The sequence below is a fragment of the Psittacula echo genome (genome assembly GCF_963264785.1).
Source record: "Psittacula echo genome assembly, chromosome: 16".
NCBI classification, from domain to species: domain Eukaryota; kingdom Metazoa; phylum Chordata; class Aves; order Psittaciformes; family Psittacidae; genus Psittacula; species Psittacula echo.
This window is the reverse complement of record NC_137752.1, coordinates 4779681-4802748: the sequence shown is the minus strand read 5'-3', so window position 1 is coordinate 4802748 and position 23068 is coordinate 4779681. Positions and strand designations below refer to the sequence as shown.

Below are 23068 nucleotides of genomic sequence, written 5' to 3'. Positions count from 1 at the left end.
ATTCTTTAACAGAAGGAAGGAACCAGCAGCCAGATGAGAAGCATGTGAGGGAACGCATCTATTAGCAAGTACAGGGAGATGTCTTGTTAATAGAAGACAGAAGGAGGGACAAAGCAGGGGGAGAGAAAGAAGCCAGCAGTTAGTCATTTTCTCATACAGATACATTTGGCTAGAAAGGAGATGCATGCCAATCTAGTATTCCTTCCTGCACTTTCAGAGCCAGTGAAAACCAACACAGAAAAGTCAAACTGAACACCAAAAGGCCTCTCTTCAGAACTGTTCAAGTGCACTTACAAGCCCTCAGATAAGGAAAACAGTGAGAAAATGAAGATTTCCCTTGTAATGGTTACAGGACTGAGACCTTCCATTTGTAAAAATATCTTTTTGATTCAAAATTGCTGCTGCTGGGTTGGATACCTACTAGTGAAAAACTAAGGCTTTTTGCCTCCAAACCAGAGGACATCTAAAGATGGCCTAGGGGTGGCAAGGGACCAATGAGTGGGCCCACCAAGAACAAGCTTTGCCATTTGCAGAACCCTTTCTCTGGCTCCTTCTGTGAGCATGCAGTTTCAAGAGATGTCTGAGCCTCCAAAACAGGCTGAGAAGGTTCTGGGTTTGTTTTGTTGGTTTTTTTAAAAAAGCCATTTTGGAGAGGAAAAGAAAAGAAAAAGCAGAGCAGGGAAAGAGACAAAGGGCTCAAGTGAACACTGAGTTGACACAACAATCAAGTTTTGCATCACCACCTTTATGAGAAGAAACACCATTTGTCTCTGTTCAGCCTGCAGAATAAAACTCAAGTCTCACCATAGCAATAAAGATCAAAGATACAGATTAATAAGGTAATTCCTCATCTTGTGTCATTGCCATTAAGAACACAATGTGCAATAGCAAAAGTTGCCCATGCAGTGTTTTTAAGGAACAGGAACATAAATAAATCCATCATGCTCTCTAATGCTACCTTTAACTCAGATTAAGACATTTCATATCAAACTATCCTTATACAAAATCTTCATGAAAATAAAAAGAGTTTGTAGAAGATTGTTGTCCTATCATCACCTATGTTACCTTCTGAACAACAGCATTCCTTGCATTCTTTTGCAGGCTGAAAAGGATTATTACAGCAGCATTGCTATTTGCTCCCATCTGCCATTCCAAAAGGACATTTTGGCATATAGCCTGTTTGTACTACCTCTGTTTAAGAAAAGCTCTACATAATATAGTTGCTCTGAACAACATTTAATATATACTTGACTCACAGTACACTGGTATTCAGCCCAAATGCTTCTCATTTAACTTAACAGCATACATCAAAGAAAAAAATAAAGAGAGAAAAGGAAATAGTTTCCCCTTTCTTGACTAATCAATAAAGCCAAAAAACCCTGAACTGCCATGGGAAAAATCAGTATGCAGTATGCCATTATCAAGGAGATACGATGTTCTGCACCTGATGCTTTCTTTTTTTGGATTTTATAAAGAACGAAGGGGAGGGAAAACCAAACTCACAGCATGATTCATCACTATTTGCATGAAACTCCAGCAAAATCAAGATATTAAAATCAACTTGCCACACTTTTTTTAATACTTTTCATAAGCCTATTTTCATAAGTCTTTTCATAATCCACTTCTGCCCTGTGTTGGGGACATGATATTGAGCCCAACAGGTATTGGATTTGACTTAATATAACTATTATTCTCTTCTTTAAGACACACCAAGATAGCAAATAAGGACAAATAAGGAAAGGTCAAAGAGAAGCCAGAGAGAAGAAAACCAGTGACAGATAAAGGACCAGCTCAGCATAAACATGTTTTCCCTGTGAATAATGCTGGAAGTGGTAATAACATACTGAAACATAATTCAATTACTAGATCAAGCTTAATTACCACACTAAAATCATATTCTATCTGCAAATTCCAGGTAAATGCAAAATTGAAGGAAAAACTCACCTGCAGACAGAGACATACTTTTTAATGTGTGTATTATATATCTGATAGTAAGATTCCCTTTGATTCCTTCATCAACTTAGGCCTGACTCTGGTGACAACAGGGACTTTAGTTATTATAACTATGAAGTTTTTAAAAGCACAATGTTTATACACCAGTGACTTGTTCTGTGAAAAAAACCAGTCAGTTTCCACAAACTACAAGGATGCTCAGTACAATGAATAAGTGGTCAGCACTTCATTTTCTATATAATAATCATTTTCTTATACACAACTAAATATTTTAAGCAGTTTATTAATTTATAAGCTTAGCTGTGGATATCTCTGTGGTTTTGGCATCAGTACATAGACTGCCTGAAGTGTTGATACTCTATGTCCTCAAACAGTTCCTAAGTGTCCTCATAATTGCTTGTCACCTGTAAAAGACGTTTAGATCCAACGCAAAACTAACATATGGTGAACAGATGGACTCAGACAGACGTCTGACGAGAAAGTACTCACATCAAAGACTTTTTGGCTTCAGCCTTTTAGGACCTTTAGAAAAGTCCTACTTGAAGCTTCAAATCATACTACTCAGGGGAACATCATCCCTCAACAACAATCTCATGCTGCAAGAACTTTTATGACCTGCTACAAAGAAGAATCCTTGCAAGTCTTCTGTTACCAAGGGCCTCCATAAGCAGAAGAAACAAATTACTGCTTCTATAGGGTACCTCACCCCACCAACTAGAATAATTCAACTTGTATGAAACAAAAATGCAAGCACAAGGCTGATTTTTTAAGATCTATCATTACAATTTAAAGTTTTAAAGAAAATCTGCTCCCCACCACGCAAACTCTTCAAAATAGTGCATTACTTACTGAGGAGGTAGCACAAGAGTTGTTGGCTGGGCTTTTGGTCTGCGTTTTGCAGATACTCCCATCTGGTTGGCTGAACGTTTCAGAGACTGCTGATTCAAAAGGCCAGATGCCAGCCCGGCATGGTACTGCAACTGGATAATAAAACACACATATATTAAAATACACACCACTGCAGTATGCTGTCTATGTCAGACCTTTACTATCTGTACCACCTGATTCAAATTACAGCCAGTCAGTAAGTTAATGTATGGTATTTCATATATATAGTGCTTGGATGGAAGATGATGCAAACAAAAGCATATTTATAGTCTGCTGTGAAATAAGTATCACAAGGAAGTTATGCTATAGGGCAAGTAAGATGATGAATCCAAGACATCTTCTCAAGTCCTAACTCTCCTGAAACTTGAGCTTGCTTTTAACCGTGAAGACTGTTTTCTCCCCTCAAGGATCTCAAGGGATCAAGCATTCTTACTTTTTGGAAGAAAAGAGGAAGAAAAACGCATAAATCGGCTTTTTAGAAATAACACATCTTTTGTTCTTAAACATAAAACCACCAATATTCACAAAGAAGTTTCTACAACTGTAAAGAAAAATCTACCCTTTAAAATACCTGCTAGCAGCTCTCCATAGCATTTTAAGAAGATTCACATTCAGTAGCTTTCTCCTAAGCTTTTATTTTACTTGCCAGTGAAAGACAAATTTAGGAAGGACACAACATGAATCTGCAAGATTTTGAGTACGATCCCACTGCTCACAGATGTAGGAACAGCCACAGTGCTGTATCTGCCCTGAAACCAGTTTCAAGAGCAACAAGTTGCAAGCTCACCTCTAAAACCTCCCAGTTCATATTTAGTTCTTTGCTTTCGAAGGAAGCTGGGGAAAGAATTCAGTGTCAGACAAATGCAATTTCCTTCATCATTCTAGTCCCCACACCAATGTGTTCTTTAAACTGCCTAAAGATGTGATTTGAAAAGGTGAACTGTTTAACAACTCCAACCACAATGATGTGAATCTAAAAAAGGGTACAGTTAGGAAAATACAATTTATGTATGTTCAGAAAATAAAGTGGGCTTAGGCAAAGCTATTCTGCAGGGGACTGACTGAAAATGAGCAAAACAAAGCTTGGTAAAGTGATCTACTTGAAAATGGCTATTAAAACGAGTGAAGCTATCCAGTGAAGCAATTTGACTCAAATATCAATGCTCAGAGCATCCATAAGGCTTTTTAACAGGCTCCTGATATACTTGGCTGCTTTGCCACGTGATCTTGGCCGTGGCACAGCATGAAGACACATTGCATTCCTAATGGGAAGAGAACCGTGCTCTGCCAGGGGAGGGGGATTGTAGAGCCCCAACAGCTCAGCTTAGACCAATGAATTTTGCTCAAATTTGTTTTTCTCCGACAGATTTCTGAAATGAAAAAAAATCAATGGGAGCAATGGACAGCACATGTTTGAAAGGCAATGTTTCAAAGTGTCAGGGGCTTAGTTTTCAATCTTCACTCCCAGAATTTGCAGTGAGTGCAATATGCAGGGAATTAAAGGAAAAGACAGCTCTGGCAGAAGACCCCTCCAACTCCAGGAACACGCTTTTCCCTTTTCTTCTTGCATCTTACTAGCAGCAGCTCTCCTGTAGCCATTTTGTGTTGGTGACACCAATCGCTGTGAAGAAGGACACTGGCAGCTATTTCATGGATATATCAATTGGACACTTGCTCAGAGATGGAGGTAACCAGCATAAAATAATGCTAAGTATAGATGCATTTTAAATGCAACCTTTTAAAGACATTTCATAGCCTCCCAGCTATTCTGACATTTAGTGGTCAGGCATTAAAAAATTCAAAATAAATATATTTTAACAGTTTTACACATGAAGGCTGACCCCCAGTGATTAAACTATTTTTATTAATTATAGGTATTTCTTTATAATCTACCTTTGCTCCTAGGAATGCAGATCCAACTGTCAAAATCTATAAGGGCCATTAAATATTTACCAACCATCCTTATAATGGGAGAAAAGGTCAAAGTTAATAAAACTGACAGGCAGCTTCTTTCCAACTTGATTTATACATTATTAAAGTATCACATACTGTATTGCACAGAATGCATTGCTTTTTGGGGCAAAGAGGTGTTAACTGAAGAGACTGGGAAATTGTTTCTTAATCACTTGTTCTGAGGAGCAGAAACAAGACTGAAAATAGTGCTAAAACAGTAACACTAACATCAAAACTATAGCCTGAAGATTCAACTGTCCTGATGGATAATAACGTGCTACTCGGTTCCTTTTTCCCCTTGTAAAATAAACTCCTTTGTCTGCCAGCATCAGACATGACAGCAAATCTCAGCTAGAAACATACCAATGCTCTCAAAATTTGTACTTTCCAACAAGAGAATGCTATTTCCAAACATACTCTCTTCACCTTAGGGAACACAATGGAATGTACTGTCAGAGGGTACGATGAGTGTTAAAAGGCTCATACAGGAAAACGGAGATGAGCTCAAGGGACACAAACCCGCTGAGGGTTAATAAACACACAGAAACCACATTTACCTGAAGTCCTTGAGTTAGAGACTGCTGATGGCTGGAATAACACTGCAGAGAAGTGTCTACCAGCTACTGCAGGAGATGAGATACAGGGCAACAGAAGCCTTTGGTTGGACCAGCAGAGCTGCTCTGCCAGTCAGTGTTTCCAAAGAGTGATCCATGCAGGTCTAAGGGACCCTGTGACCCAACACAGCCAAAAGTTGGGCACTTGTAGATGGTCACAACTGCCTTCTGTAGTGTATTCCAAACAACCTTCCATCTGCTTTTGACAACTGTGCTCATTTAAACCAGCAGAATGGTAAACAGCAATAGGCTGATCCACGGAATACTCCAAATACTCACTGAGCTTGAGCACTGGCGCAGCACTAGGTAGTACTGCAAAGCATTCCTTTATCAGCTGCTTAGGAATGCCCCATCATTCAGAGGCTTTATTACAGCAAGCATCCATGTGTTCCAGCTTTGGGGAATTCCAAATGGTTATGTGAAGTTAAGCTCTTTACTTCCTAATGACATTCCTCCTTAAAATTTCAATAAGATTGATCTTTTTTCCCTCCAATACATGCAGATGAAACATAAAATCTATTTCACAAAACTAGCAAATAAAACCAACAACAACAAAATCAATTGATAACACTTCACAGCGAGGACATACACCAGTGCCAACTTGCACAGTTTTAGGATGAGTCTCATGATACCTGATATTTTTCTTAGAAACTGTGTTTCCAAGTAGATGTGTGAATTCCACATTTTAAAATCAAGAGACTCTAGTTCTCAAGGATGTAGGAAAAGTACTGAAACTAATGCTTAGAGCTTTACCTGAAGGTAAATAAACCAGAATTTGGATTGGTTTTAATTTTTATTATTTTTGAGATTATTTCTCTACATTAATGGCAACACAGCCTATATTTTTTTAGAAGAAAAGATTATCACTAATGTTCTATAGGTGCCGTAATTCATATTTTCAGTGTTCTTGAGTATATGAAACTCCATTCACGTATCGACAGCTCTTAACCTTCCCCACAAAGTGAAATATATCAGAACAGAGACAGCACTTTGGAGTCACTTCCCTGACGGCTGTAATCGTACAGAGAGCAATTTCTTCATTCATGTAAGATGTCTTTGGCTTTCACATGAACTATTAAAAAAGAGAAGGTGTATTAGAGAAATGCAGACTGGATTTCATTCCAAAAACTTTCATATTCTTTAAAAGTTCATCACACAGTGTTTGTTTTGTGAAGTGATTCTCCTTAACAGAAAGAAGACAACACACCCCCTAAAAAAGTCAAAACGTACAAAGAAGAACCCGCCTAACTCCCCCCCTGCCCCCCCAAGATATCTGCTGCAGATGATCTTTAAGGTTTGAAGCAGACAGAGAACTTCTGCTACAGCCAAAGGGCTTAAATCAGAACAATGCAGTACGGCCCCTTTGTTTAATAGAAATGTCCTGACTCTATCATGGCAGTTTATATTTTGGCCTCCAGGCCTACACTACACTTTGTGTTATGAAACTACAAACATGTTCACAGTGCTAATTTAAAACTTTTGAAATTAAAGCTTCATCATTAGAATTGTGCTGTGTCTAAAGGTCTGTAGTTTACATAATTCATGGCCTGGAGATTTTGCATGTGCTGACTGCTGACCAAACAAGTCATTACACTCCACTTACTGACAAGGCCACTGAACTGGTCAGGTAGAAAGAAGGTAAGAAGGGAGAGTGGGGGGGAAATCACTTGGAACATTTACAATTGATCATGTCAAATCACAGTTGCACATTAAGTTTACATATTACCATTATTTAAAGCTTCTTAAGCACCAATAGGTGCTTTTTCTTTAAAGACTGCAATCAGAAGAATGACTTTTCTTTGTAATCACATTACCTTGTTGTATTTTCTTCCATTCTCATGTAAATACTTATTGAGCCTAGACGTAAACTGAAAAGCACTTTCTCAGATATAATAATAATTAAAAAAAAGTTCATTTCCATTCCTCCAAGAAAGGGAGTTTTACAGAAGAGCCTGACAGATACTTACCATCATGGAACGTTCCCTGTAATACTGATGAATACATGCACATTTGCCTTCTTTTAAGATACCCAGTATTTTGCCCCTCACCATTAAACTATTTCTCCCTTGCAGCTAACAAGGGATTTGTCTATTGTGATAAAACTCTAGTCCTTCCTTTGAAAAGAGCAATGAGCAAGCAAGCAGGACACTCCCCCAGTTTCATCTCTGCAGACTAAACGAGGCAAGAGAGAAATTACACTACCTTAATTGAGATTTTTAAGCTTCTCTCAGATAATGAGGCTGGTTTGGAAATCCCCTTTTTCTCCAAACAACGTTTGATCATTTTAGGACAGCTGAATTCTTAACTTGGCCAAAACAGCATCAATAAACCAAAAGAGCAGTCTCCAATTTCTTTACTCATAGTTTTCCTCTTGTGGAACTGGGTTGCAGGCTTTTCAATTAGTAAGAAAGCAAGACATTGTGCCTTTGCTCCAATTTACAATTTAATTAGGATGCTTTGTTCTGGGTTTTTTTAAAGCATTTTTTGCCCCAAAACGCATTCCAGTTGACAAGAATATTTAAGCAACAAATACCTATCCATGATGGGAACAAAGGCTACCTCCTATTCTATTCTTTTAAATCCCTTTTCCTAAACACCCTGATCTGACTAAGCTGTGAAACTAATGAGCTCACACTTCTGTTACAAGCCTTTTGACAGCACAGCTCTTAGTTGCATTGCACTAAGACACACAGTGTCTGTGCGGCACTCTGGTCAATAAACCAGGGGATATAGAGCACTCCGAGGACATCTACCCACACATGCCACCTTGCTTTTCTCTTAGGCCTCTCCTCCTTCCTCTCAAGACCAGGGAGTTGAAAAACAACTGTAGACATTTTATACGTATATTCTTACAGTGGTACATATCTCTGTTCCTTCTAACATCTTGTCTTCACTACATTTTGTTATTCCATTGTCTTTGAATCCCTGTTTTTGCCGAGAGTGCTGTTTTAATTAGTGTCAGATTTCAGCCTTAAAGTGTGTTCTTCCCATACTTTTCTTTCGAAGACATTGAAGTTCTGCTGATGAACGACTGCATCAATGTTCCCTTACTGCAATACTGCTTGCAAGCCTTTGGCTTTTTACCATGCAGAGATAGCAAATCTGGCAGCACTTTCTTCAAGGAATTGGTCAAAACTTCAGCCTCTGCATCCTTGCTGCCAATAAAATTAGACTACGCTGTTCTAAGTGTCTGCAAAAGCCACTCCTCCTCCTCCAGGTTTTGTTTTTTTAAGTATTCTGGAATCCATTTAATAGTTACATTAGTGAAATATTCTTGCTTTTTGGATAATGTCAGCAAGAAGGGACACTACACAGACAACAGGCTCTGAGGTTTAAAGACATCAGGTACTGGAAATGGATAAAGAGGCAGAGTAATCATAATCTGGGGCTACTCACTATTTACCTCTTCAAAAGAAAGAATAACGGCATTTTATACTTAAGATGTTCATAAATACCTCCGGGTACTCTGAAGGCCTTGAGTATATCCATGTCCTGAAAGATAACTAAATGAACTGGCATTTCATTGGATATGCAGCTACAACCCAGACACATAAAAGAACCACAAAAGCAGATTAAAATTATTACATTGTGTTCTGCATTTTTATGTCAAAAATAAAACCATGTGCAGTAACAAACAGTAGTATTTTCAAAGTAATCCTGAGCTCAAGGGTAGTAGTTGGTACAAAGGTGATCCACTTATAGTCAAATGATCTCAGTGTCACTCTATGCAATATATTCACACTTGTGTGTTCACTTAATGGATTTCATTAAAGTCTAAAGACCTAAGAAGTGCACTTGACCAATAATTGACAGAAAATCCAAATTCCTTTTTTTTGACAAAAGTATTATCATTGCATAGGACAACTAAATTGTAGCAGGGACAAGTCATCGTTAAAACTCCAGACTGACTAAGGACACAATTAGTATCCTCCCCCAGTGCTGCCGTGCTCCCTTAAACAGCCACTGGATCTTTGAACTGAAGCCATTGCTCTCCTACTAAGATTAATATTTTCTAAATCCCTCGACTAAATCTTTGGTGTCAGGGGCTCAGGTGGCAGCTATGTCAGCATAAAGAATGGCCTGCTGCCTCCATGACTGGGGATGCTCAGGTGCTTATAGCAGAAATGTGAACATGATTGAAAACTGAGTGGTAAAATAAAGGAAACACTCCTCACATTGTGTAACAGCATGCCATGATTTGCAGCACTGTGGTTGGGCTTTACTTCTACAGCCAACAGAGTACTTTTCAGACAAATAAAGAAATTAATACTCTTCTTCAACAAAATGCTTGTGTAAATCCAACTAGTCCAGTTGCAGCAGCAGACAAAGAAGAAAAAGACAGTGGAAGAACAGATGAGAGGGAAGTCCATCAGCAAACAATGTAGCAGGAATGACCTTGGCTGCTACCTGTGCTGTTCTATTTTTTTCCCCCAACTCATTAAATTTAATTATTTTAACTTCTGTTAAATGTCTTTCCTGAGCTTTGCTCACTCGCACAGTAATTAAAGTGCACAAAATACTCTGACTAGCAAATCCCCATAACTGAATATCAGACACTAGCTATTAGTCAAGCCACGGGTCTTTCTGCCAGCAAAGGGAATTCTGCTTTTACTGATCTCCCATGGCCTTCCTGAGGCCAGAAGCTGTACTCAAAGATAAGAACTTCAGCACACAGTTCATCCTGCTACACAAATGCCATGGGCAGATGGATACGCTCTGTCAGGCTACACCAGATATCGCCATTCTCTTCTACTACAGGTGATCACAGTCCCACGCCAGCAGGAGTTGCATGAATAGGGTTTAAACTGAGCTGAACTTGCCAAATTAGGAGAGAATTCTTCCTTAAATGGTTACTTTTGCTAATAACCTAGCAGATGTCCCAAAGCAATGCTGCTGGGAATGCTAATCTCCAGCCTGCCAGCAAGGACAAACAATTTAAAGCCTGAAGCAGAACAGGCAGATCTGGAACATAATGTATGTGGCCTATTTCTCTATATGAACATCACTACTATAGCTTCAGAACATTCATGGATGGATGAATTTATACTCCTTCCAATATAGTGTAGAAGTAGCCCACAGAAAGCATTCACACATTAAGTAACAGCAACCAATAAAGGTCACTTATGGAGTGGTTAGAGGTTTAAACTCTCACCCTCCCCTGTAACAACACCCATTTTTGCACAGATAAAACCCAGACTCACTGTAGGTGAAAGTTAAAGATCAGATACATTCTGGAGGATGACAAAAAGAAACACATCATTTTCCTCCTTGGAAACATATCACATTGAACACTGAATGGACATCTCCAGACTATTTCTTGGCAAAAAACCACTGTACTTCCAGGCAGAGTCCTGAAATGTGATGGTCAAGAGAATCTGAAACTTCCCCCTCCTCCAATGCAATTAAAAAAAAAAGAGCTTTTCTGCCCCTACTTTTATTTTCTGTATTCAAAAATTAATGACATATATCCGAATCCTGTCTGCAACCTGACACTGGCTCCAGGGAGACAGTGCAATCTTGCTGACCACTTGCAGCCGGGCAAGCTGTTCCTTCTCCAAGAAGTGTCACTGAAGACTTTCTCCAAACTAAACAGTACTACATATTAACCAAGAACTCTACATTAAAACTCAACTATATCTTCCCAACCCCTTCAGAACAGCTGTTTATAGCTCACAACATGGACTGCCAGGGATCTGATCTGAAACAGAACACTAGAATTAAAAAAACAGCTCTGCATTTCATTAGGACACTATATGAGCAGCTGGATAATCATAAATCTAGGATCCTTGTCATTTGTATACAAGGCAGAGAGAGATTCTCTTACTCCATACTGTTAAGAGACCAAAATGTGTGTTCATACATCAGTTTGTGCAATGCACTATTGATAATACCAACATATGGCCGAGCTTTGTTTTAAAAGAATAAACCCCTACCCTCAGGGATTTTTGAATGTCTCTAATTTCAGACGACCAAAGTGTAATGCATGAAAAAGCAGTTTAAAAGATATTTGCAGTTAGACATGCAAAAAGAAGTAGACATTTAGTCAGATTATTTCTCTAGACTTCAAGGAGTTAAGTTATGAATGTTTTTAGGAATGTAAAAAGAATCCATCAGGTTTGATTGATAAAAGTGTAACTTTTAACTAAGACTGAAAAAACTGAAGACTGGCAACATTTTTTTCCCAGAATAATATGCTTCCTTGGCTTTTTTTTAGCACTGTGCACATAAATCAAAGAAATGTTAAAGTAGCCCATACATCACAAGTTGGCATTTCTAAACTATTTACAAAATCTGTAATAGTCAAGAGGATGGAAAACACAGAAGTGTGACCAGCAAAGTTACTGCAAGAAAATAAGGCAGTTCTACCATCTCAGCAGGTTAATTAAGGTTGGAAACAACTATTGATTGTAGAACTTAAAAACACTAAACCAAAACAATCCTCATAATGCAGGGTTACAAAAACCAAACAAGACATTGTATCAGCCAAAACAGAGAGAAGGTGGGTTTGAGCAACATGCTTGTTCCACAATTAAAGTACATGGTTCTGAAAATACATTAAGCAAATGCTCCAATACTTTTTACAAGGGCCTGTAGGGACAGGACAAGGGGAATGGGTTTAACCTGCCCGAGGGGAGATGGAGGTGAGCTCTTAGGCAGAAGCTCTTCCCTGTGAGGGTGCTGAAGCGCTGGCACAGGGTGCCCAGAGAAGCTGTGGCTGCCCCATCCCTGGCAGTGTTCAAGGCCAGGTTGGACACAGGGGCTTGGAGCAAGCTGCTCTAGTGGAAGGTGTCCCTGCCTGTGGCAAAGGTTGGAACTGGATGAGCTTTAAGGTTCCTTTCAACACAAACCAGTCTGCGATTCTAAGATAATAAGTCTTGAAGTACGTACAGAAGCAGGACTGACCTTACATCTGCAAAAAGACAGACCCAAAATTATCAGTAACTCCAGTGCTTAGCTGCATATCCATCAAATTTTCACACCGCAACATCTAAGCATAAAACACACTCACAGATCAGGTTTTCCTCAACAACTTTTACAAACAAGAATTTCATCTCTTCTTCTGAAAGGAAAGACACGGATTATGGAAAGCTTATCTGTCCATCTGTTGAAGATGTCACACTCTTGACTAGAGAGTGCAAAAAGCACAGAGATGTTTTACAACCAAATCCAAAACTTACTGTAGTCTGAACTGGTGTAAAAGCCATATGCTTTGCAAAAACACCTCTTATGCTACACATTTTTTTACCACAGCACAAAGAGTAACAGTTCGAAAGCTGCTGTAATTCTTATTTCTGAAAATAGATCACATATTCTTACTCTCATCTGCCACACTCAGGGAAGCTAACTGATAAGAACCTGGAAAAAACAAGGAAATGCTACGGTGCGCAATGGAAGCTAAAAAAAAGACATGCTCTGTTGCAAGAAGTTACGTGCAGTTTACAGGTAACACAGCAGCTTGGAGAGCCTGAGATCAGCACCAGGATAATGCACTGAGCAGAAGGGTTCAGTGGGATGGCACATAACGCAGTTTTACAGTTTTCTCTGTCAGTGCTGAAGACTTGCAGTAGGAGGATTTCAGATGAAGCCAGGGGATTGGCTTTAAGAGCAAAACAAATGGAATACACTTCATACTATTTTCATGGGAGCTTATAATGGTATTATAATTAACTCAATTACACCACAAGATTAATAGCCTTTAAAATGCTCCCAGCCATTCATTACAGGCCTAATTAAAACTCTCTTTTGGTGCTGAGCCAGCAAGAAATATGAAACTACTTGTTAACTAACAATATAGAAGTATATACGATATTATCTTTATCATGCTATTTGTTTCCATGGTCACAATTCAGTGAGCAGTTTGCTTTGGGTTTTTAAAAAAATAATATGAAAGACGAGTCAAAAAGGACAAGATGCCACTATAGAGTCTTCAACACCTGCAACAGCTCACTACAGCTAACCAGTTTATTCCTAGTTTTGCTGCTACAGTTAAGGGCTTCTACAATAGCAGATGCCTTTCCTCCTACACATCAATTAATTTGCAAATGCACTCAGGTTGTAGAAATAATGAAGTGCTGAATGCTTTTCTATTGACAAGTTTTGCTGTCAGGAGGTGTGTGCTGTAGGCGAGCTGCTAAAATGCGCTGCTGCTATACGCATGCCAAAGGAGAGACATGCCACGAGAAACTTGGTCGACAGCTGACAGGGCACATCTATTATTTTACTTACCCCTCTGTCACTGGAACCAAAAGGAAGAAATCCTCTCCAAAAGTTTTTTTTATTGTATTTATAACACCGTTTGCAGTGAGATTTGAGCTTTTGTCTCGACCTCAGAAACATTTCATATTCAGGGAGAGCAACAGTGGGTTTCCATATATTGTTATATATGCTAAAAAAGTGCCATTAAGGTTACAAATGAAGAATTCAATAACTAGGAAATGCTTCAATTCTTATTGTATATGCAATCTAAATCCATCTGCTTATGCTAAGGATTCAGACTTTGATTATGTGCTTCTTTCCAAAAGACCTCAAATTACCAGTCTGCAGGATCCCATGGATGAAGAGGCAGCTATTCAGCACCATTTTCATGCACAGAATGTTATTTACAGTATTTCACACAATGCCCACACTTATCTTCTCAGATGTCTTCCATGATATTTTTCCTGCTTTATCTTGCTTCTTTACAAATACTGTTAAATTTACCTTCACAATTTTTATTCCACTCATGCTGGGTGTGGATCTGGGGAAACTCAAGATTTTTTACTAAATGTTTTTACTACTTACTATAGCTGTAGTAGAGTTTCTATAGATACTAAGTGCAGTCAGGTGCTCAGCAAGTTTCGAAGCTGCCAGAAAATGATTTAAGCCAGGTCATGGCAAGGCTGGAATTCTCTACCCCCGCTTCTATCACTTGAAATAAAGGATTAGTTGGTAGCAGTTCAACATTACTTTCTGCCTTGATCAGCTACTAATTGGAAGTGAAGCACATGTTGCCAGCTGTTCTCTGAAAGTAAGATAAAAACTGAGATTCTGAACCTTCAAATTGAAATCTATTCTCCAGAGGACAGCACATTCACACGGGTACAGATCCTTCTCATCACCAGTCCTCAAGTTAGAATGCATATAGTCAGTGACCACAAAACAGAGCACCCAGCTCTTGAGAGTCTGGATGATTGAAGTTGATCCTTTCCACAAGCTTCTTAAGAACTATTAAGCCAATCTGAAAAAACCTTGGTGAACATTCAGTCTTGCCTCTTACCTAATTCAAGTTACTTCTGTGTTTACAATTTAGCAAACATACTCAGAAAAAAACAGAATATGCATGTGCTCACCTTTTGATGGAGAGGAATAGTCCCATACTATTCTCCAATTCTTTGTGTTTAATTACCACAAGTGTTTAAATTACGCACCTTAGCTGCAGTAGCTGATATATTTCTATTTTCATTACTAAATTTGTTTTGTCTTTGCTATGATGAAGAACCCTTCTTATCCACTTTTTCCTCTTCAATAAAGATGGTGGTACAGAGTGAGTCATCCTCTTTTCTGAGTGAAATAAATGGAACTTTTTTGATCATACAGAAGCAGCACAGGAATCAAAATGCTTTTGATCAGTTGTCATGTGTCTCAACTAGAAAACCACAAATTAACAGGCACCTAGGCAAACAGTAACTAAGTAGTTTTACAATTAAAATAATGCTTAAACCATTTTAAAGTGTAACTGAAAATGTTATTAGTACATGTACTAGGAGGTAAAGAAATTTGTTGTTAAAAAATAGATGATTTTCGGCTTCTTAGGATATGCAATTTTCAGGCTGACCTTGTCGCTTTTAAATTTTTACAGCATCTTCAGTTCCAATTTGAGATTTTCATATGGGGTAGGGCAAACCTTCTTATGTTCTATATTAAATGCTAGACACCTTCTTGGCATGATCTGCAATATTAATAATATAACAGTACCAATTTCAGGAGCAGGAATGTGGCATCAACACACATACCTACATGAATAGAAATTTAACCGTGTATATCGCAGAAATCTTTAATGTGTCTCGGGGGAAAAAAAGCAGGTTTAAGACAGCTCAAACAATTTGAGAATTCCTCTTTTGCCACATAAACACATGCCCTTGTCATGCTTCACAAAGTAACCCTGATGCAAGAAAACATATGCTTCTCTTTACTGGACTCAAAATAGGAATAGAGGGGAAAGAGAATGATACCCAGGGCCGAACACAGGCTTCTGAAGACCAGACTTGCAGCTGTCACTGTATTTGGCATGAAAAGTCCCTACCCACACAAGCCCTACAGTACTCCTATCACTAATTGCCATGCTTTTTGGAAGTGATAAATGCTACAGATTCCTTATTTAGCTTATTAGGAATCTGCACTGATGTTATCAGAGAAGTTTAAAGACTCTGAGACTGAGACACTTCTAAGTTGCTGTGGGACCCACCTAAAGCCACAAGAAAACCTAAATAATTAATTTTTATGGATTTCAAAGGAGACTGACATACATTTAATTTTCCATGCATCGTCCGCCTTGCAGGCACACTGCAATAACCTGATTACTACTTACATGTCTATTACCTAACTCAGACATTTCTGCTCCCCACCTAAATATGGACGTACCTTATTTCTGTACCTTGATAATCACTAAGACACTCACTGGATCAAAAACCAGCAGTTTCTCACTACCACAGTTTAAGGCACCAACTAAACAGACATTTCTGTCGCTGCTTTGTAGACTTTATTATTAATGAAGTAAAAATTGCAGACATCAATCTATTGCTTGAGATGGTCACCATAAGGAAAATAAATAGCAAGTTAATGTGGCTGGCCACTGTGGCTTAGCAAGCATATTTACAGGAAGGTAAATTAAGAGCACTAACAACCACAGAGCTAGAAGCAAGGTAACACTGGACTGGTAGATAAAATTCTTCTATACAGCTTCATCTGACCAAGAGCTGTTTTTCCTCCCTCAAATCATAAGACAAACTTTTGTGATTGTTTCAACTACTTCAGTCTTCTCTCTGAAGATCACAATGCTTAGAAGCCCTAAGGATATACTGGTCAGAACAAACAGACACTACTGACCTTTTCCTCTTTCTCTGACATTTCCCATTGCCAGCATCACCCTACTGTGAACTGGTATCCACCTCATTTTATTAACTGCTTCCCACTGAATCATGACACATCCGATACACATGGTCTGTCACCCTCCATAACTTGCCACTCCTGAACAGCCACAAAACAGCCACAAAACACTGTACCCTATATCCTCACTTATTCATTCCTACCTTTCTCACCTCAAAACCCAAAGCAACCCTGTCTCCTCCAACAGTTTTTCAGCTGTGCAGAAACACATACTGTGCGGAACTAAGCACATCACAATACTCAGCACTGCAGCTGCAGAGGGTGCAGAACATCAGAGAACTATTGGAAGTAACTAGTTTAGTCTGAACAGCAAATTGAGAATGCAAAAACATATCATACATAAAAGAAAAAAATCCCACAAACCTGCATCTTTTTGGTCTTAAAGATAGACAAGGAAATTGCATTAGAGAAAGTACACAATCATTACATTACAATTTGGCTTCAAAACAGACAAAAGCTGATAAATTCAGTATTAAGTTTTCCAAAAGCATCCATAACTCTTCAGCAGTGCATGTACTTATACAGCCAAAACGGATCTCTCTGTATGAGATCATACCACCAGCTACATGACAAACTGGTGTGTGTTTAAGGAAACTGGGGCGGCGGAGGAGCAAAACACAGCTTTTAGCAAACCATGACATTTTATCTTGTTTCTAGAACTTCTCTAGCTAGGAAATCTTTTGTAAATGAGGACACTACCTACCTCCCAAAGTTTATCTTACCAGGCCAAAAATTCAGCAACATATACAACCAACAACTCAACTATAGTTTTTGCCTGAGGCATTAAGACATAAAAGGTCAAGGAAAACTTACAAATGGTGCTGAAGAGCTGAAGACCTGCTGGTGGCACACGAAACAAACAGGAACAATTGAAAGCCACAGAGCACTCAGTAATTTATACTACTGAGTCTAACGCTTGGACAGTAAGGAAAACAGATGGCTCTGCAATATGGAGATGGCTCAATCGGCACAGGGATGCTGCACTAACGTAGTGGCAACAGTGTGCCTGGTTGCTGCAACAGCCACAGCAAACTGAATGCATCATTTCAGGCTATAAGACAAAACAAAAGTAAATGAGAGTAAACCAAAATAGAACTACTTATTCCAGTTAGCTTATACTCCTTGATAAAGCATGATCTGGAGGGTTTTGGACAGTCCTACATTGTTCTGAGCAAATCCACCTGGCACTAGCAGCATTCCTCTTCCTGTCCTGTCCCCTTCCCAGTAATTCTGCATCCTACTGAACAGCTCTGAATGTCAGCTATTTAGTTCTACTTTTAGATCTGCTTTAAATAAAAGTGTGCTGAGTAAAAGCTGCATAACGAAGGCTCAAAACCATGGAGATGGCACAGACTGCCATTGGGCAGCACTACCAAGCTGTGGGGGTTTAATTTTCTGGTTTTCTTTCTAGCAGACTCATTTCATTTGTGGAACAAAACCAAGGGAATTTTCCAGTTACATGCTGAAGCAGATGAGCAGCTGGCTGGGCTCAAGTGAAGTCCTGTTTTGGACCTTGAGGACATACTCAGAGGCAATGGACTCGCTGCGCATATGCACACATAAACACATGAAGAACTGCTGAAGGACTTCTTGACAAATGCATAAGGAGCTCCAACTAACTTGCTTTAAGTATTATATTTCAAGGCCATCATGACTAAGCAATAGAGCAGTCATGCAAAGACTTCTAATAATCTAAAAAATCCAACCTGCAACTTTCCATAAAAGCCAAATCATTATAAACTCTGATCACAGGAACTTCTTTTCAGATATATATATATATGCTCTCTTTAGGGAATCAGAGCACAAGTGAAAACCTAACTTTAAATCCAAGCATAAGATTCTTCTTCCTATGAAACCTTTCTATGACAAAGCAGGTTGTTTAAAGAGGAAAGTCACCTTCTTTGCTCAAATACTTCTGATAATAAAGGGGTTTTCTTCCCCTTTTCTAATGAGTATTTTACATTGGCAGTTGAAAAATCATTGTTTCCGTAAGTAGCCTTTTACAGACAATAGACATCATCATGGGTTAAAATAATAAAATATATTTAAGCAACTTGCAAGAAAAGATAAACCAAATTGGTCAGTAAAAGCACTGTTTGACTTCAGCAGCCACTGGGAAAATTACTAAGGATTTGCTGCTGCTCCCATTTGATCACGCAAGCCTCTGAAAACTTTGCCTGGGCCATTATTTATTTAAAGAAATATTCTTTCCATATTTACCATAAGTGTAGTGCACATGAGACATTAGTTTTCCAGACTTCACATTGCAGCTGACAAAGCAGAACGCACACTGACATTAGGGGGCCATCAGAGCAAGACTTTCTAAAAGGCCACCTTAAATAAATGCGTAAGAAATGTCTCCTCAGTCCACTCAAGCAGAGTCTCCAGCCACTGCTGTATGTCAGTGTCTATTTTAAAAGCAGGTCATGGATGCTTACAGCAAAGCCACAGACCCTTCATTTCTATACAGCTGGGAATTACTACATTTTGCAAGTTAGCACATATGAAAATACACTAAGGACAGTACTCTAAGTTAATTTAGACTCCAGGAGTTCTACTACAAACGTCCTTTGAAAAACATTCCTTACCACAGTTTTTTTGGAGGGGAAGGTGACTCGAAGAATCATTTTGGTTCTTCCAAAAAATTAACAAGGCCTTTATTCACCTCCATATGCAAGTATGGTTGTCTGTAACGTGGAAGCATGATTTTGAAACACTGCATTTACAAGACATAATAGTCCAGAGCTGCCTGGTCTCTATGGACATCTGTATTGTACCAAGCTGCTGCATAAAGCACTACTAATGAGATGCTCTTTCAATTCCCCACAAGCACCTGCCTCCACACATTAAGAGAGTTATGCCGACTCTTTCCCATCTGTGCTGCACTTTGAACAGACAACATCATTCCTTGGATGCAGCAACTCTAGCAACTGAATGGATCACCTAATAAGACAGCTAGACTGCAGCTTTCCTCACAGCCTTCCCCTGAAAGAGGTTTGTTTCTTCCATATCTGTAGAGTGCAGTGGACGATTGCTCCACCTCAGGTCTTCCAGAGGGAAGGTATTGGCTTGGAGGAAATACAACTAACTATCTCTCTCATTGACAGGAGAAAGCAAGCACATTGACTTGTGCCCTTTATGTATTGATGCTCTAGCTGAGTAAATTAAGATGTGCAAGGGAAAAGCAAAGAGCACCAGAAGCGGGTGTATGACCAAAAAAAGCATAGTAGCAATTTTATATCTTCTTCAATGTTCCTGAAATGTGATTACAGTTGACCTTTAAATCTAGTAGATCAACCAATCAATTAGGCTGGAACAACCCTGTGTATGTGATCTAAGAGCATACCCATACTTAAAAATCTTCCAGAGGCTGCCTGGCACAGTCATTTCATTTTGCTGTAAAAGTTACCAAGATTTGTCTCAATTGATTTTACTTGCAAGAAAAGCACAACATCCAATCTGCAGCATCAGCAGACACTAAAGGTCTTAGCTTCTTGCAGGATGAATGCAATATCAATAGTTATTAGGATGTATTCATATGAGGTACACAAGAAGGATGGAAAGAAGATGTTAGTAATCTCACTTAATCCTAACACAGCCCCAAGTCAGGTTCTTAAGACTGTGGGAAAAAATGATTACAAGGAGAACTATAAACACTCTGAAGTATTTGCCAGGCAAAACATTGACTGCAAAACTGAAAACATATTTAACTGCACTTCAAGTAGTAAGGCTACTAAATCGTGCTTTAACAAAATAACCCAAAAGGGGTTATTTTGGATGGTATTTGTCTATAGTGGGCTCAGAAGCAAGATTAGCAACCATTAGTGATCCTACTCATATGCAGCACCACTCTCAGGTTTCTCATTCTGTAGCACCATCTTCATCATCGACAGGAAAAACAGAGACATGACTTGTGAAACCCCATCAAGCAAGCAATGGACAGAGGAAAGAAGAGGATGTGCAACTCCAGAGTCCCCCCAGTCCCATTATACACTTGGCAACGCTGCCACTTCCCCGTCCCCATCAGAAGTGTTCACACATGGTATCATACACTTGGTTCATACAGTCAACAGCAAGTTCTTTTATGCAGAAAGTCATAAGCTTCATGTTATATGCCAGGGTGTCCAGAAGAACCAGAAAATTGGAAATTAATTTTTGCCTTATCAGGCACAAGAGAGATTACAGAATTTATCAGCTCTATGATGTACAAAATCTCCCCAAACAGCTCTGGATGAAGCACGAAGCAGTGCAGCCAATCCCTCCCTCCTTCCTTCCTTCCCCTCCCCCCAAAAAAAAAGATGGCAACGAGCAAACTGAAAATGCTACATTGAAAATTCTGAAAATACAAGATTTGACTCCAGAGTAAAACTGAACCATACGGCAAGCCAGAGAACTTGTGAAGTCTGAGTGGAGAGACAACTGCAGAGAAAACTCTAAATAGAACCCATCTGAAAGCATATGGGTAGGGCAGGAACATCAGAATAAAAATCTAACTAATGGTAAAACACACAGTGATGTTTTTTTGTTAAAAGTCATGTAGGAAGAGAAACATATACCCAGCCTCATTGAGAGATAACCTGGGGGGAGGAGGAAGTTATTATCCTTTTAACTGCAGCTTATTTGATACAAAAGTGACATTTTCTCTGAATGAAGAATTCCTTTAACATAAAGAAAAGCCAACTTCTGAAACGAGATAGAGCCCAGTAACACTGCAGTAGTTGAGAATGTCATGATTTCCATCAAAAAACTGTTTTGCAGAGATTAGGAACAGCTGTTTCAAACTGAATTAGACTAAAACTGGAAACAAGCTGTCAAGACCCAAAAAAATATATTTTATACATAAAAGGATTTGATTCATCTGTTCTCTTGTGGTGGTCAGCCAAAAGAGAGAAATAAAGTAACATCCTGAGATTCCAGACGTTGTCGCAAAGATTCTCTCATTTTGAACACTCTTTATGTAGATTTATTCCTTTGAGCATTTGGAATAGGAAAAATGTCAAACAGCTCATATCACAGATTCTTGAATATTTTCAAACCACAGGCAGCTTAAAACAGTTTAAAGACACTTCAGGACTCTTTCTGCTCTAGTCCCCATTTTCTGCATCTTCTGTAGCGGTAACAGGATGTTGCAATACGGAAAATACACTCAATTGCTGTTGACATGAGAAGATTAAAATAATACACTTTAACCCACCGCTTGAGTAACAGTACATGCATACAGCTCCTTTTTGTCATGCTTGCAGATCCTGGGAGGCTTTTAGTGGGCATTTTCAATATCGATTTCCACAGGAACTGCAGTTTCAGATAATGAGAAGTAAATACATCTATTTTTGAATATACTGTAAAATGTCACATCTAGATACAATTCTTTTGTGTCTAATGGCCCATGCAGTACACACAGCACCTCTTATACTATGTGTAATGGCCAGTTACAGAAGCATAGAGAATCCAAATACAACCACCAAATTAATAAAGCCTGGTATCTGTTTCAAATAGAACTATTTGTTCCAAAGCACAGTTCTGAACATCAAAGACCCCTGTGATTTTATTACATGCTGTAAGATGTGGCCATTACACTCTGCTTTCCAACCAAATCTAAAGTAGTCTTGAAAATATCCTTAGCATTTCAATATGGTGATTACTTTTCATAATAATGATATATACTAATTCTACCCAATCAGTATCTTAGTTATTACTGTCAGCTTGTCTGTCAGTATATGTACTTCTAAAGAAGTCCTATCTGGGAACAAGTCAATCTAACTTAAGATATTCTATGATTCTATACAAAAAACCCACACACTCCAACTGCACATTGTTAACTAAGGCACCAAGCAAGCACACAACTGCAGTCATGTGCCATTTCACCTTTCAGATTACTCACACCATCCAGCAATAGGCATTTAACTCAAGTAATTGAGCTCTCAGCAAACTCAGTAGAGCACCACAGCATGACAGAACCATTCACACTAAGCCAAGAATATTACAAAAGAGCACAAGAAAACTGATGCTCAAGATACATCAACTTTTGATCTTTCTGTGAAAAGATCAAAAACATGTTAGACTAGCATCTGGTAGAATCAATCAGCTTTCATTATATCTTCTTTTATTAATTCAGAGGACATCTTTTTCTAGGCATAGTGTAGTGAACAAATGTCAGTGGACAGAAGATTTTATTGATGTTTTTGTTTCTTGTGCAAGTGGAAGCCTTGTAAGCAGGCATTTAAAATTAGATAAAATGAACTACTGTACACGCTTGGGTTAATCTTGTATAGCAGAAAAAGTGATAACATGTACTGATACGTCATCTTTATCTTCAGAACTTCAGGATTTTACAACTCAAATAGATTTAAATGCTAGCTCACACCAAAGATGATGTACCAACAAAAAACAGAGTTTGGAGTGAAGCAGCTCCAAATGCAATGTTCATATTCTCATCTCTGTTCTCCCACTAACCCCAAACCTGCTCCACTATGCCACTCCTTAAACTTCTAAGAGAACTACATTATGCTTGTGCA

The 23068-nt window shown here is 38.8% G+C and overlaps 1 protein-coding gene across 2 annotated transcripts in view; it reads right to left on the bottom strand.

The window, feature by feature from the left end:
• The window catches only part of MED27 (mediator complex subunit 27), an 83449-nt gene that overhangs the window by 49730 nt on the left and 10651 nt on the right, over window positions 1–23068 (bottom strand). For both annotated transcript variants that reach the window (XM_080630753.1, XM_080630754.1), the window contains exon 3: window positions 2803–2933. In XM_080630753.1, the coding sequence (XP_080486879.1) occupies window positions 2803–2933 (131 nt within the window). The remainder of the gene's footprint in view (window positions 1–2802; window positions 2934–23068) is intronic.